Source organism: Hevea brasiliensis, chromosome 16, assembly GCF_030052815.1.
Source record: "Hevea brasiliensis isolate MT/VB/25A 57/8 chromosome 16, ASM3005281v1, whole genome shotgun sequence".
Lineage (NCBI taxonomy): Eukaryota > Viridiplantae > Streptophyta > Magnoliopsida > Malpighiales > Euphorbiaceae > Hevea > Hevea brasiliensis.
Genome location: NC_079508.1, coordinates 65,763,810 through 65,780,907, shown reverse-complemented (window position 1 = coordinate 65,780,907; position 17,098 = coordinate 65,763,810). Strand labels below are relative to the sequence as shown.

The following is a 17,098-nucleotide window of genomic DNA, read 5'->3' as shown; positions in this document are numbered from 1 at the left end:
TTATGGTGCAAACTATTTCAGCATTACATGCTTCAGCCATTCACCAAAGAGAGATTTCTGCAATACATTATGTTACCATCAACGCTTGTTATATGCACAGATTAACCACAGAAACAGTATAATCCAAGGCTAAAATCCCATTCAAAAACACATTCCGTTTCTTGGCTCCTTCGAGTCATCATCAATTCAATATACATTGCTCCAGCCAAATGAAAATCAACATAACCTAACAACATTAAAAAGAAGAGTTGGAGAAACAAAAAAGCAATAACAAAAATACAAAATTACAGTTTGAAATACTTAATAATGCTTATTGATTTGCAATGAATCCAATGATAATTTGACAGAGAGAGAGAGAGAGAGAGAGAGAGAGACTGTTCCAAATCTGAGATAGTAACTGCCACTAGCTACCATTATGGCTTGTGTAATGTGATATCGCTTAACACGGTGCCCCAAACACTGGATACAAAATGGAGGAGGTGCTGTTGATATCTGGGACCATAGACGCGTACGTTTGATATTAAAAAAGCACTGCTACCATGCGGCATCCCCACCCTACATTTGCAAATTTGAGATGACAGAAGGCACAGAAGGCTATATAGTGGTGGATGAAACTGATGATACCAGACAATAAAGTACACCACCAATTAACGTTGTCTCCTCGATCATTTTCAATGTCAAATCCAACGATCCTAACAGAACAATCAAAAAAGCAAATACAAGGTGTATCCACGTTTAATTGTAAAGTCAATCTACAACTTAGCTGATACACTTTTCCAGGAGTCTTTCAACAGATATTTCAGGAAGGAAGATAGTGCAATAATGGTAAGGTGGCACGGCCATGAAAAGAATGGTAAGGTGGCATGACCATGAGAAGAACAAGCAAGTTCATTCAATTTCAGAATATACTTCACCTTACATGCTAGAGCAGTGGAGTAGTTAAAAAAAGCAACCTGCTCTGAGTGGGTCTACGATCGAGAGGCATATGATAGTGATTGAAATATATCCCCAAGGGTTGGTCACGTACATCTTAATATGTTCATCAGTAGCAAGATTTTCAAGGGCCAGTGGATCATAATAATAAATTTATCAGGATGCAGAGGTATTCTGGTCAGCTCACTGGTAGCCTACACTTTGCTCCGGCCAGTTGTGATAATGCTACCAGGGCCGTACCTAATGCTAATTAAATTGATTTTCAAGTCTCGAGCACTGTCAAAATTGTAGTATGTTTCAAATGGATCACTGATCAAAAGTGCCATAAAGGATTTCAGGAAAAAGTACAGAATTTTCAAACACTTTGTTGGAAAGAAAGCACTAAATGTCCCCCATGAACTAACATTTATATTATTATAAAACAGCAAAAGTTTTATATTTAAGAGAATTTTCACATAATCCAAATCTGACAATGACTTGCAGATATACCTTAAGCGGATTACTGCCAAAAATCACCAATTGAAATTTCTCTCAATCATATAAGCTGTGCCTTTTTAAGGTCAGAAACAACACCACGGTCTTCAGTGCTCCTTTCATTATATAGTACCTGCAGAAAATCAAGGAGAAAAAAAAAAGAAGCAATCAATGATGCATGAAAACCAAACTGAAATCAAATAACTTATCGAACCAAAGTACCTTGTCTATGATGCCATATTCAACTGCCTCAGCGGGATTAAAATATTTTGGGCGACTAATGTCTGCTTCAATCTGCTCAGGTGATTTTCCAATATGTTTTGCCAAGAGATTGACCTGTAAGATTTTTTTTTTTTTTTTAAATTGACCTTTAAGATATTTTTTTAAGAGTAATGAATTATTGTGTTGTGATAGCACAATTATAGATATGTTTTTCTAACGAGTACAACATTACACTTGTTAAATTTCATTAAATATCCTTATTTATTACTAATTTTGTATCAGAAATTATAACTCCACCTAAGTAGCTTGCTCTTAGTCGGTCCCAAGCCTGGATAAAGAAGGAGAGTTGCGGTAGGTGACAACCAGCGTAAAAATTTCGTCACATCTTATGATATGGATTCAAATGATATAAATATTAGGGCGTCCTCTACTCACGACGCGCTACATCGGAGCCCGGGTGTAGTGAAAAATATGCAAGGATGTAGAGGCGTTCACCAAAAGCGATGCGCCATGCCGGCCCCCGGGTGTGGTGTTAAGTGACAAGGGTTCCCACATTATGGACGGGTGTGGATAAAGAAGTTAGTCCATAGGACAGATAGTAGAACAAATAGTGGAACAGAACACAAGATAGACATAGAAAACAATAGAAGATATCATAAAAGGAGACCTATTAGGAAGGAGCAGGATAGGAGGAGGATCAGGGTTAGTATTTGGAATGTTGGATCACTTACAGGAAAATTAATGGAGCTTGTGGATACCTTGGAAAGGAGAAGAGTGAATATTGCTTGTATTCAGGAGACTAAATGGAGAGGAGAGAAAAGTAAGGAAGTGGGTAATTCAGGGTACAAACTGTGGTTTACCGGAAAGAAGAGAAACAATAATGGAGTGGGCATAATCATAGACAGGACATTGAAAGACGCAGTAATAGCTGTGAAAAGAGTAGGAGATAGAATTATACTAGTAAAGCTAGTACTAGAAGGAGAAACAATAAATATAGTTAGTGCTTATGCCCCACAAATAGGACTAGACAGTGAGAGTAAACAAAAGTTTTGGGAAGATATGGATGATTTAATGCAAAGCATACCGAATGAAGAGAATGTTTTCATTGGTGAAGATTTGAATGGACATGTACGAAGTGATAGACAAGATTATGAGAATGTTCATGGAGGTTTTGGCTTTGACAGTCGAAATGAGAAGAGAAAAAACATCCTGGATTTTGCTATGGCATATGACCTAATACTAGCAAATACCTACTTTATAAAAAGAGAGTCACATTTAGTGACTTTCAAAAGTGGGCAACATAGAAGCCAAATCGACTTTCTCTTAACCAGGAAGACAAATAGAGCTCTATGCAAGTATTGCAAGATCATTCCAGGAGAGGCTTTAACAAGTCAACATCGGTTGGTGGTCTTGGACGTCAAGTTTAGGAACAATTCAAGTAAGGTTAGAAGAAATAGTGTAGCTCGAACAAAGTGGTGGGAGTTCAAAGGAGTAAAGCAAGTGAAGCTCAAAAATGAGCTTCTCGAGTCCGAAGTATGGAAGCTGGATATGGAGGCCAATGATATGTGGATACAGATGGCATCAAACATTAGAGAAGCAGTTAGAAAAGTACTTGGAGAGTCTAAAGGACATGGACCACCCTCAAAAGAGAGATGGTGGTGGAATGAGGAAGTACAAAAGGCAGCGAAGAGAAAAAGGGAATGGTATAAGAAATTACCTAAATGTGATAATAATGAGGCATATGAACAGTACAAAATAGCAAAAAAAAAAGGCAAAAAAGGCAATTAGTCAAGCAAGAGCACAGGCCTTTGAAAAGTTATATGAGAAACTTGGAACTAAAGAAGGGGAGAAAGATATTTATAGATTAGCAAGGAAGAGAGAAAGGAAATGTCAAGATCTGAATCAAGTTAGGTGCATTAAGGATAAAGAAGGAAAAATGTTGGTGAAAGATGAGGACATTAAAGAAAGATGGAGAAATTATTTTAATGATCTCTTTAATAATAGTAAAAATGGTAATAGCATGAATATAGACTACAGAACAATAAAAAATAATGTGAATTATACTAGAAGGATTAGATCTTTAGAAGTAAAGGAAGTACTTAAGAGAATGAAAGTGGGTAAAGCCTGCGGACCTAATGAAATACCAATTGAAGTGTGGAAGTGTTTAAGAGATATGAGAGTGACATGATTAACTAAATTATTTAATAAGATTCTAAACTCAAAGAAAATACCTGATGAATGGAGGAGTATTTTAGTACCTATTTTTAAAAATAAAGGAGACATATAGAGTTGCTCAAACTATAAGGGAATTAAACTCATGAGCCATACTATGAAGTTGTGGGAGAGAGTTGTGAAGCATTGACTACATCATCATACTTCTATCTCTCTCAATCAATTTGGTTTCAGCCCGGTCGTTCAACTATGAAAGCGATCTTTCTTATTAGAAGCTTGATGGAGAAATATAGAGATGTGAAGAAAGATCTACATATGGTTTTTATTGATTTGGAGAAGGCTTATGATAGTGTTCCAAGAGATGTCTTATGGAATGTGTTAGAATAAAAGAGGGTATTTATTAGGTACATACAATTATTGGAAGATATGTATGAAGGAGCAACTACTATTGTGCGCACAGTGGGAAGGGACACGAGGTTTTCTGATCTCAATTGGATTACACCAAGGATCAGCCATAAGCCCTTAACTTTTTATATTAGTTTTAGATGAATTGACGAAACATATACAAGAGTGTATTCCTTGGTGCATGTTGTTTGCGGATGATATTGTTCTAATAGATGAGACACGAGAAGGAGTCAATAGAAAGCTAGAACTTTGGAGAAGTACTCTAGAGTCAAAGGGTTTTAAGTTAAGTAGAACGAAGACAGAATACATGCATTGCAAGTTCAGTGAAGGCCAAACTGGTGATAGAGAATGAGTTAGTTTGAATGGAGTGGTACTGTCCCAAAGTAATCACTTTAAATATCTAGGCTCAGTCCTTCAAGTAGATGGGGGATGTGAGTAGGATGTTAGTCATAGGATTAAAGCCGGATGGTTAAAGAGAAGACGTGTCACGGGAGTTTTATGTGATCGTAAAATTCCCAATAAGTTGAAAGGAAAATTTTACCGTACAGCCATACGACCGGCTATGTTATATGGTAGTGAGTGTTGGGCACTAAAAGAGTCGTATGAGTTGAAGATAAGTTGAGTTGCAGAGTTGCAGAGATGAGAATGTTAAGGTGGATTAGTGGCCATATTAGACTAGATAAAGTCCGTAATGAGGGTATTAGAGAAAAGGTAGGAGTGGTGTCAATTGAAGATAAGTTGAGAGAAGGGAGATTGAGATGGTTTGGTCATGTGAAGCGTAGGCATACGGAGGCTCCAGTTAGACAAGTAGAGCACATTAGGTTAGATGATAGAAAGAAAAAAAGGGGTAGACCTAAATTGACTTGGAGGAGAGTAGTACAACATGACCTAGAAGCATTACATATTTCTGAGGATTTAACCCAAAATTGTTTAGAATGGAGAAAGCGAATCCATATAGCCGACCCCAAATCTTTGGGACAAAGGCTTAGTTGAGTTGAGTTGAGTTGAGTTTGTATCAGAAATTATCAATATTCATAGAAATGTGTAATATTACATCGAAAATGTTGCAATATCACATAGAAAATATAATTTCTTATGTTATTGATGCAAAATTAATAATAAATAAGCATATTTAATGAACCTTAACAAGTGCAATGTTGCACTCGTTAGGAAAACCTTTTTGGATATAATAAATACATCAAGTTGCAAGGCAATTTGTTATTCAATTAGAAAAAAAAAAAATCTGTGAAATTAGTGCTACATTCAAATAAAGCTTTTTGAGATATTTACAGCAGCATTTTCAAATCTGAACTCCGTAGATAAATATTTTTAGGACAGCTTCTAAGTAATCTTTTTTAAGGAACTTATGGTGCTTAGTTTTAGCCCCAAAGGGCAACTGTTCAAGTTCCAAACAAAGTCCTTGAATTAAGGTCAACTATCAGAGAGTTTGGAAGTAAAGGGAAAGGTAATGATAGAAGCTAGATATACACACACATACCTTATGCACTTGCAAAAGGTTGCACTATTTTTTTTCAAACCTCCATCTACAAGCAGTAAACTAGCCAAGTGTTAATGTAAAGCATAATCACCAAGAGTATGCTATTCTCTAGATTGTGGAATGCGGAGGGATACATCACTTGAATTAATATGTGGTAATAGGCTTAGTTCATTAGCTAATTTAAATTGTGGTACATGTATGACATTTATTGGGATCATGCCATATGTATTATGCTTATTAATATTGATTACAAAGCCTCCTAGTAAGTTATATTGGTTGAATAGCCAATGGAGTAGCCAATTTTCATTTTATTTTATTTAAATTTTAACAATGAGGTTACTATTAAAAGCGAATCCATATAGCCGACCCCAAATTTTTGGGATAAAGGTTTAGTTGAGTTGAGTTGAGTTAATGAGGTTACTATTAAATGCTTAATCGCATTTGAAATTGATTAAAAAAATTTTTATTTTCAAATTATAATAAATTAAATCACGAGTTCTTGCACAATCCTTTTTATTTTTTCTTTAAAAGAGAAAGTAAGTAGAATAATAGAATTACACAATCCTTAGAATTATTGGGCTAAATAAGATTATTGAAGGGCCTACATATATATAATGAGAGCTCCAACTAGAGATGGGCTCAACCAAACAGGCAGGGTAGGATTCAACAAGCCCAAGCACTGCTTGGCATTGTCTAGGTTCTAGAATGATAGTCTAGGTTCTAGAATGATACTATCTACCCAAATTCCTCTTTTCATACTTTTGTTTTGCATTCTTATCCTTTATGAAAATTTCCAGACCACCATCATCGATTTCATTGGCACTTTGGCAGTACCTTGGCCTTTTTCACACAACTTGAGTACAGTCAACAACCACATGAGACCAACATCGTCAACAGTAATCTTGGCATCTGAGCCAGACATTGTTTGAGATAAATGGTGATATTATTCTTAGATCAAGCCATAGTGGAGACTGACAATCATTCCACCTTTTCAATGCTGTTAGACCCAACAAAATCTATTAACACCCCTTGGTTTTCTCTCACCTCAAGGAATGGGTTCCCTAATATTGAGATCTAGATTACATACCATTGTGATTTGGATCATAAAAATACCAGTCTCAGATGCAAATTGTTGAAGTCCCACATTGGAAAATAACAAGAAATTGAAAGTGAATATATAACAAGGGGGAGCGAAACCAACTTGGCTTAAGCCATTTTAGTAGAGGCAACTTTAAGCTCAAATAACTAAACTATGACGACAATCTTCAGCACTCTCCGGGTCAGAGCAAATTTCACGTGATATCAGAGTAGGCCACAATTCGGAACCTGAAAAAGCATGGTGGGTTGTGTGCAGTGAGCCAAACTTAAGTGCATCCATGGGCTAGTAACAAATAGAACTAGACCTGCAGAGCCAAGCCACAAAAGAGAAGGCCAAACTCTAGATGGGCCACTGCATGCAGTTCAGGTGATAACTGGATCTAAAACTGAAGTTCGGTCTAGTTACACTTGAGGGAGAAGTGTTGGAATCTTACATCGAAAAATAACAAGAAATTGAAAGTGAATAAATAGCAAGGAGGAGCCAAGCCAAATTAACTCAAGTTATTTTAGTGGAGATAACCCCGAGCTCAAACAACTAAGAAGAAGAGGGGCTGCCCTCTTTTCTTTTCCGCACCAATCCTTATTTACTACTACATAATTTTTTGGTTGTATGGCTCAATTGGTAGAGAATTGGGCTTTTAACCTAATGGTCGCAAGTTCAAGTCTTGCTATACCCAAATACCTTACACTACACTATTAGTAAGGATGCGTAGTAGCGTTCAAAGATCACTCTTTGGCGCAGACAGTCTTCAGCACTCATCAGCTCAGAGCAAATTTCACATAAATCCCAGATGGCAGTACCATGGAGAGGTTATGTCAAATTAGGAAATTTCTGTGTAAACAATGCATTAATCACTTTTTTTTGACTGAATGGTAAAAGAATATTATAGGCTATGGAGCTATGCAGTTGAAGATAAGTTTCCTGCATTACTTCTTTCTTTCTGAAGTGGACTGCAGTCTCTAGCCTTTTTTTTCAACCAATAAATAATGAACAGATGAGGCATCACAAAACAACTCACATTCTAACATGATCTTAATACTGATCTATTGGTCGGTAGATAAAAGAAAATTTTGTTACGAAATACTCTTTTCCTGGATTGTTAATTAAAAATACTTTTGTATCCACCAAAGCAATCAATGAGGGGCTGTGTTTGGTAGAGGGTAAGGAAAGTAGGAATAATACAAGCTAAATACATAAAGTGGAGGAAGTGTATCTTAACTTATAGAGTCAAAATACAATTCCTTGCATCTTCCTTTCCTTCCAAACAAACACATAATTGGAGTCTCTCAGGCTAAGTATAGATGAGATTCCATCTCCATGTTAGCCCTACTTTTGTGGTCCCAGTCCTACCTCGTTAGGCCCAAGAGAAAGGCCTTCCTCTTCTATAGGATGTCCAACTATAGTAGAAAGAAGAAAGATAATGTATTACATCTCTCTTCATTTCATATGTTGCTGTCAAACATTGTGGCATAATCTACTAGGCAATCATTCATGCCAGTTAGAAAACTTATGACCAAGCCCTACCCAAGAACAACTATCATTCCTAGTAGTCAACAAATATGCCATTCTGGAGGTTGGATGTATACAACCAAAGTTAGTATTATTTAATCAGAAAGAGACACCAAAGCCATTATTAATTTTACCAATTCTGCTTTCACATTCTTCACTTCTTTTCTTGCGAGGTCGACATCTGTTGCTTGACCTTGAAATCTCCCAATTGGCTATAGATTGGTAGGACAAAAAAAAATTATAGATTTTCACGTTAGAAATATCTGGTAGCAAGATATTAAAAGAACAGAGTGCAGCACTAAATAACAATGGTCAAGAAAACACCTGCTTTATCATGATAGTTGATGAAGGTAGAGCAGAACGATTTCCCTTTGACCCCGCAGCCAGAAGCAGAGCTGCTTCTCCCCAAGCATTACCAACACAGAGAGTAAATATAGGTGGCTTAACATACCTGCAGCAAAATAAGTCAGCCCTAAGCAAAATAGACAATACAGAATCTCCTTAATAGTTAGGTGGTTTACTGATGTTCATAACAAACTTTTACATTAAACTTACTGAACATCACAAAATAGAAAACAGACGCAGATGAAGGGAATCAATGAAAAATTATCTCCATGACTTATGAGACATGTCATGCAACATATATGTCCTACTCATATCAAAACTAAACTATTTTATTTCTCTCAAAGTCTTCAAGTGGGCATTGAATAAGTAAATAATCAATGATATGCACCTACACAATGATGTAATATGCATTACATATATGCATACAAGTACGTGTTTGTAATTTGAGAGGGAGAATCAATCAAGCTTGTAACATGCATATGGCTAAAACTAATAAGAAGATGGTAAGTAAATACGTAACACAAAGTTGTCCTTCATACAATACACATCAAACTGGCTTACAGTAATGTTGAAGGTATTTATTAGGATCCCATTCAGATTTGGATTATTCATCCCAGTACATAACTGTAAGAATAACCATGTCCTATGTTAAAGTGAACTATCCTTCAATTGTTTAGATCACATAAAAGGATGAATTGAAACACAAATGCATTGGTAAATGCAACTTTGGAAAGATTTAAACCCGGTCTTATGTACAATTGTTGTCAAAGACAGCAACATTTCATGGTTAGATATCCCCAAGCTACCATGAGGCCTCAGCATGATTATGACAGAAAAATGCAGAAAAAAAGGGGTGGGTATGGGGTTAATTTTGAATGGCTTAACAGAACGTCATATAAAAATTGCATTATGTAGAAGGGCATAAAGTTTATGACCCCATAACATCATAGATTGCAAAAGCCTCTGTCTCATAACCCAGCTTTTCACCACCCTAAAAAAAGAAAAGGCTTTTGTTAGTATCATAAATTATCAGAAGACACCATAATTCAAGAAACATGCTCTGGGACACACACATATATATCAGACAAAGGAAAGCTAAAGTAATGAAGAACAGTCAACCTTAGTTGTACCAGTGGAGTTTATATAAAGGTAAATAGGTTTCTCTTCATCCTCATACTGAAGGTAAAGAAATTCTGCAAGTATTAACTCTGTGACAGAAGGAACAAGAGACATGCCCAAGTAAACAATCCGATTCTTAAACAAGTAAGATGCTAAGTCAGGAGGAGGTTGCTCCCATGCACTTCCCCTAGTATAAGGAATAACCTGCCAAAGGAGAACAACAAATAAACAAACAAATGTTCCCAACATGGCAAATTTTCAGAGATTTTATGCCCATGAAAGATCTCATTTCACAAGGACATACAGAACTTAGAACAAATTTATGACATCACATAATAATGAACAGAAGAACTATCAATCTTACTCTGTTGATCAGATAAGGTTCAAATCAGATATCAACCATGATAAGAATATGAAACGAAAGTAATAAGAATCAGTCCTTGAGTCACAGGTCAAAAATACAATGCCAAACCCTGATATTCCTTTGACGGGCAGCAAGCCAAAAATTATAATAGGAACTTTCATGAATTTTCAGTCCCTTGAAAGGTCTGCCATGCAATGTGTTGTGAAAAGTATATGTCTCAACTACAAATCTATCATTACATAGTCTCATTTTACGTAATCATATATAAGCACTGGAACCTACCAATGAGATTAATAACCTTAGCAGAGTGGAAAATGATTCCCAAGTCTTTGGTTACAGTACTCTTTATGTGGTAATCCGAAACATCAAAAATCAAGACAAACCTATAATAATATATCAAAAAGGGCGAGAAAAGGAATAAGGAGGCTAAAAATTGAACTCACCATAGTGACCACGCTTCTTTTACCTTTCGAACTCGAAATTGATGCCGGACTGAGACATTCAGGTCGGATTTTGATGCCAGAGAAATCGCCAATAACACTTCCGCCGCCAGCGAAGGAGGATAAAAAGCTTGTTGAGAGAGAAGTCCTGAGAGAAGAAGATGAGGAAGCGAAAGACAGGGTTCCGTTGGAGCTTGAGGTTCGTGAAGAAGCCTGGGGAAACGTTAAGATGCGCGTGTGGAGCGCGAGGCTCGATGCTGTTGCAGTTGCTACTTCCATTGACAGCGTTGCTGAATGCTGAGAGAAAGAGTAGAAGAGATTGAAATGAAAATGCCGAAAGAAACAGAACTGATTGTCGATGGGTTTTTGCCCGTTAGTGGACACCACTACCATAAAGCCCAATATCATGGAATAAGCCCAATATCATGGAATAAGAAAATCGTTCAATCACATTAACACGCTTTTTATAATATAAAAAAGAGACCATTTTTCATATTGTACAGTATATTAATTTGATCAATATAATAAATTATATTTAAATATAATATATATACATGTATAAATTATTAATTTAATTAAAGTTTCACTATAAATCATAAAAAAATAAAAAAATTATTTTAATTATTATAATTTAAAATGTGCTTACTTCAATTATTCTAATTCTAAATTTGTTTTATCATATGATACAAATATTTTAGGATAATGAATCCTATAATTTAGGACACAATGAATAAAAATTTTAATGATTTATTATATTTTAAATATAATATAATTATTTAAATATAATATATGAAATTATTTAAATTTAAAATGCATTAAATATTTAAATATAAAATTTTGATAAAAGAAATAATTTTTTAATTAAACAAAATTTCATAAAATTAATTATTTCAATTGAAAATAAAGTTAGCGATAATTTTGACGAAGGGATTAGTTTATAGATGTTATAAAACTTAAGGTATTAAATTGATTCTGATTAAAAATAGAGAGACTCAATGTGATTTTTTTTGAAGCATTGTGATGCTTCCAAAAATCTATTATTTTATAAATTTATACTTAAAAAAAAAAAAATTGTTCCGAAATATAGTAGAAAGTATAAGTTTTGATAAAATTGAAGGACTAGTGTGTAATTTACCTTTTTAACTTTTGGAGATGAAGAAAACAGTTTGACTGCTTCAGAGATGAATACTGGCAACAACTGTTTTGGATGCTGGCATCCACATGACCAAGGCCAAATTTACCAACCCAAAATCATTAAAAGAATCCTGATCAAGAAGATATTCTACAGTTTGTTTCATTCTTTTGCCCTCCCATTTGCTTATAATCTTCGTTTGTCTCAAGAAATCAACACCGAAAGGGGAATATCCCCACGATATCCCTAACATTGCTTCCTGTGAATAATGTAAAAAAATGCAGTTACTTATTCAACAATGATTACCTCTTTCGGATGATTAGTCCGTTCATTAGCCAACGTTTATTTCAATGCAAATGTCACACTGACAAACTTCATATTTTCATATAAATTTGTGTTTCCTTCTTTAAAAATACTTCAAGGCCAACGGCTGTTTATTTACATCTTAATCTTCTCTAGATTGAGGGCCTACTCTTCAGCCTAGTTATTAATCTTTACATATATCGAGGCTTGGTTAATGATATTGTGCTTCTTAGGGTGATGGATCAAGATCAACAGTTGATTAATGCTTCCCAAGTGGGAGACGTTGATACCCTGTATGCACTGATTCAAAAGGATTCCTATGTCTTGGAGCACATTGACAAGCTTCCATTTGCAAACTCCCCTTTACATTTCGCCGCATCTGCAGGGTGCACTGAATTTGCCATGGAGATCATGAAGTTGATGCCATCATTTGCTTGGAAGCTTAACCAAGATGGGTTCAGCCCCATTCACCTTGCTTTGCAAAATGAGCAAAGCCAGGTGGTGCTTGGGCTGCTACAACTTGATGGCCTCCTTGTCCGGATAAAAGGAAGACAAGGCATAACTCCTTTGCATTATGTAGCCAGGTCAGGAAACATCAATCTTTTGGCTGCTTTTTTATCAGTTTGCCCCAAATCCATTGAAGACGTGACTAGTAGAAATGAGACTGCTCTGCATATAGCTCTCCGAAGCAACATGTATGAAGCTTTTCAATTCTTGCTTCACTGGGTCTGCCACGAAGAGGACTTTTACCTGAAGAAAAAATTCCTCGACCACAAGGATGTAGAAGGCAACACCTTATTACATATTGCAACATCCAGAAATCAACCCCAAGTATGCATTTTCTTTTCTTTAGTTTCTCCCAGTTTGGGAAGGCTTTAGATTGATTACTGATGAATTCGTTGGTGCATTTCTCTATTGTAAAAGCAGTTTGTAAGGTTATTAATAGATCAAGGAGTTGATATAAAAGCCAAGAATTCAGAGAACATGACTGCTCTGGCCATTGCCCAGGGACAAGAATTAGAGAACAATGAGGTTAAAGATATACTACATGATGCTGAAGATTCTGCACTTCCCAGTTACTTCTATGACTATTGCTTAAGGTAAAATATGCCTTTTGGAGAAAAATTATCAGTAATTTTCAAAATGAGCATACCTTTATTCACAGTTATAATTTATATACATAAATAAGAGGCAAGTTCAGTCTAGATTAAAATCAATTGGGAATCTGTGCAATGCATAATCAACAACTTTTAATTTGCAAATTTAACTAGCAGATATACAGTTAATTATACCCACCGTGTCAGGTGATTTCCTGCTAATCAAGTGAGTCTCCTCATTCTACTGATGTGTACATATAATGTTAAGAGTTGACTAATTACCTTATATTCTTTAGGATTAATAGATATGTATATCTTGACAGCATAGATGAGAAGTTAAGGAAGGCTGCGGAAGGAGGATCCGTTGTTATGCTACACTTTTTACTAGAGCAAGATCCACATCTTCTGGAGTGTTTAGATAGGATAACAGCAGCCGACTCTCCAGTGCATATAGCCGCAAGAAAAGGGAACACCACTTTTGTTTTGGAAATTGTGAGTCTAAAGCCATCTCTTGCTCGAAAGCTAAATCAACATGGGCTTAGCCCCATCCACTTAGCTTTGCAAGAAGGGCAAACTCAGACAGTGATAGGGCTCATGAGAATTGACAGTGAACTCATCCGACTCAGAGGAAAAGATGGGATTACACCTTTGCATTATGTGGCTGAAATGGGGGATGTTGTTCTTTTGTCTAAATTTCTACGTTCTTGTCCATCCTCTATCCATGATTTGACAGTTCATTGTCAGACTGCAGTGCATATTGCCGTCAAGAAGAAAAAATTGGCAGCTTTTGAATTTCTGTTCGGGTGGCTTCATCGGCGAAATATGGAAGAGATCCTAAACTGGAAGGATGATGAAGGCAACACTGTTCTGCATATTGCCGTACAGGAAAATGAACCGAGGGTATGTATGATCAATCAATTCCTAATGCAAGCGATGTTAAGATAATTTCTAAGTGTCTAGTGCCTAAACCCTCCCAGTATTTTGGGATCAAATGCCACAATATATATATATATATATATATATATATATATATATATATATATATGACTAATTTGCAACCCTTTACTTTTTATTGAATGAAGGCTGTGCAGTTGTTGATCAATAATGTAGATATAGATGTCAGAAACCTTGACGATAAGACAGTTGTGAATATCTTCGACAGTCAAGGGCAATCTCAGAATAGCAAGATAAAACAAATCCTAAGCAGTGCATCATCATTTTCAAGATTGTTAAATTCGCTAGTGAGGATACGGGACACATACCTGGGAGTTTCAGCTGAAAACGAAAATCCTGCAAGTGATGTCCGTGATATAATACTTGTTGTGGCAGTATTGATTGCAACAGCAACCTACCAGGCTGTACTCAGCCCTCCTGGTGGATTTTGGGGGGATAATTATGATCCACCAGGGAACACCACGAACGCCAGCGTAATTGATGGGCAGCAAAAGCCACACCGCGCTGGTACGATAATCATGGATGGCTGGGAGAGTTCTTATTTTGCTCTTCTGAATAGTGCAGCCTTCTGCGCCTCCGTGAGCACTATTATTATTCTGATGATGGGGCTTCCTTTTGCTCTCTTGCTTGTAGGATCCACAGTGTTCATCTCATTCTCTTATTTCTTTTCACTTCACACCATATTCCCAGCATTGGATGGTATTACAGTGTTTCTTCTTTCATTACTTGGGGCGATACTGTTTTCTGTTCATGTCCTTGAATTTGAGGTCCATCGACGCCAGCGAGAGAGGCGCAGGGTGGGAATACTCTACTAGCCACCACATTTTCGATTTTCGTTGTCAGTATCTCAAAATTAATGTGATCAAGAAAATCCTATTCAGGATTATGCATTTTTCAGATATCTATAAAAATAAAATGCGGATTCTGGTTTCTTTCTGATTTCTATAGTTAATTAGTTCTAATTGTTCTGTTTCGTTGATCCTGTATCTTAGATATCTGACCTAAGACTTCCCATCATGAAATAAAATTCATTGGTTAAAATAAATGAATAAATAAAATGTTTTCATGTTTAGCATAAATTCAAATCCAGGAAACACATTTTAAACTAAAAATTACATGATCTCATCGGTCATCACTACGTAAGAAATAGCAGTTTTTTTCTTTTTCTTTTACAAAAGAATAGAATGGAGATATTAACTAGGCTTGTTACTAGTCAGTAATCAGAGCAGCAGTCTTTTATCTGAGCTCGACGCCTGTTACTTTGTGCTGTTTTGCAACTTGAGCAAGCTAAATTGGGAATTGTTAGGACCCAGAAACAAATAACGGTAAAGGATGTCAAATATAAATTGAGCAGCTTAATGAGAAGAGAACTCCAAACGTTAAGGCCGTCAAGAGCAACTTGATGATGGGATTGAGCTTATTCAAACACCTACTTACTTCATTGAAAGAACGACCCCGTAAGGCATAAATCTAATTCAATAACTAGGTTAGAACCAGTAATGCTTGCTTAATCAACGGAAAAATTTCAAGCCTTTTATATAGTCCTGAAATCTTGATGCCGGCCACGTGCCTAGTAAATATCGAGTAAACTGTAGGCCCTGAAATGTTAGTTCTCTGTTTCTTTGTCTCTGTCTCTGTCTCTGTCCTCTGCACTTCTTGCCAAAATCCGTTCTAATTAGTATTTAAAGTGTCTATGGAACTCTTTCTTATTTCAAACTTCTGTTCTACCTTTTCGTAGCTTAAGTTGAAGTGATCTTTATCATTTCCTCTCCCATTTAGCTAGAATGGATCGCCTTCTGGATGCTACTGTAGGAGGAAGTATAGATAGCCTATATGCTGCGATTGGAGAGAATCCACATATTTTGGCTCACATTGAGGAGATCCCAATTGTGGATACTCCATTACATGTAGCTGCGTCTGCAGGACACATCCAGTATGCCACGGAGATCATGAGATTAAAGCCATCATTTGCTCGTAAGTCTAACCAAGACGGTTTCAACCCCATCCACATTGGATTGCAGAAGGAGCATTTCCATTTGTTGCTTTGCCTGGTAGACATGGACTGTGACCTTGTCCGCGTCAGAAGGAGAGAAGGGTTTACTCCTTTGCATTATATAGTTGAAAAAGGAAATCTTCATCTGTTGGCAAGAAATCTTCAGTGCCGTACTTGTTGTTGCTGTACTAATAGCAACAGCCACATACCAGGCGGTGCTCAGCCCTCCAGACGGAGTTTGGCAGGGCAATCCTACTTCACTATTTCATAATTTTAATGTTAAAGACACCCACAGCCAAGCCAGCTATACCAACCGGAGTGCATTTTACCGTGTGAGATTACCGGTCTTGATCTCTATGTTGCCGTATGTGTGGCATCTATTCTCGGTTTTGAATACAGCAGCATTTGTTGTATCAATGGGAATAATCTACAATCTCTTGCCAAAGTGGCCTTTGATTGTTCTACCACTCGTGATACCCCTGTTTCTTTGCTATGTGACATCTTGGTATGCCGTGCAATCTCAAAGACTTGTATTGTCCCTCAGCCGGGGTTTTTAGTGCAGTGATATTAATGCTGTCCTTGTAGGGGTACATGGCAAGGTTCCGAAAAGCCTGGCGTAATCTGGCGAACGTTATGGCTTACTACCCCAGAATTGAGAGAGGGCATGCGATTGATTAGTTGTCAGAAACTTCTAGTTATAAAAGAGATTCAATTTTACCATCCTATAGCTCCTTTACAAATTTCGATATGAGAATTAACTAAAAAAAAGTTAACTGCTTAAATTTTTGTAAAATTTAATTTTTAAATAAGAGGAAAAGGATTGCTTCAGAATCCAGTCTATATATATATATATATATATATATATGGCTCCACCTCAATTAACAGCTAGTCTGCAATAAAAATACCTCTGTTTTTTAACATGCATAAATAGCGGTGGATTTAAGAAATTAAAAAGATAATAATAATTTTATTAAAAAAAAAGAATAATTTTATATTTCTCATCATTGGCAATTCATACAAAATGTGTATTAAAGATGAA

General features: G+C 36.2%; 1 protein-coding gene and 1 non-coding gene across 4 annotated transcripts; one reads left to right on the top strand and one right to left on the bottom strand.

Annotated features, from left to right (window-relative positions):
- Positions 1-10,935, bottom strand: LOC110670245 (ATP-dependent Clp protease proteolytic subunit-related protein 4, chloroplastic). Of its 3 annotated transcripts, none has more exons than XM_021832222.2 (8): positions 10,584-10,935; positions 9,777-9,980; positions 9,593-9,648; positions 8,637-8,763; positions 8,447-8,524; positions 1,630-1,743; positions 1,423-1,540; positions 1-226 (listed from the first exon to the last, which is right to left on the bottom strand). In XM_021832222.2, the coding sequence occupies exons 1-7, from the start codon at positions 10,857-10,859 to the stop codon at positions 1,469-1,471; spliced, it is 927 nt and encodes a 308-aa protein (XP_021687914.2). In that variant the 5' UTR covers positions 10,860-10,935; the 3' UTR covers positions 1-226; positions 1,423-1,468. The 3 variants fall into 3 exon arrangements, with proteins under 3 accessions (XP_021687914.2, XP_021687915.2, XP_021687916.2); XM_021832223.2 differs by lacking the exon at positions 1-226 and adding an exon at positions 262-555; XM_021832224.2 differs by lacking the exon at positions 1-226 and adding an exon at positions 554-692.
- Positions 7,407-7,479, top strand: TRNAK-UUU (transfer RNA lysine (anticodon UUU)). The gene has a single exon. It is a non-coding gene; the product is annotated as a tRNA-Lys (tRNA).
- Positions 10,936-17,098: the final 6,163 nt, after the last annotated feature.

Excerpts from the sequence above, each read along its gene's own strand:
- LOC110670245 (XM_021832222.2), bottom strand. The coding sequence starts at position 10,859 with ATGGAAGTAGCAACTGCAACAGCATCGAGCCTCGCGCTCCACACGCGC. Across the intron at positions 9,981-10,583 it reads AAAGAAGCGTGGTCACTATG|GTTATTCCTTATACTAGGGG; the intron begins GTGAGTTCAATT and ends CTCCTTTGGCAG. Across the intron at positions 9,649-9,776 it reads ACTCCACTGGTACAACTAAG|GGTGGTGAAAAGCTGGGTTA; the intron begins GTTGACTGTTCT and ends TTCTTTTTTTAG.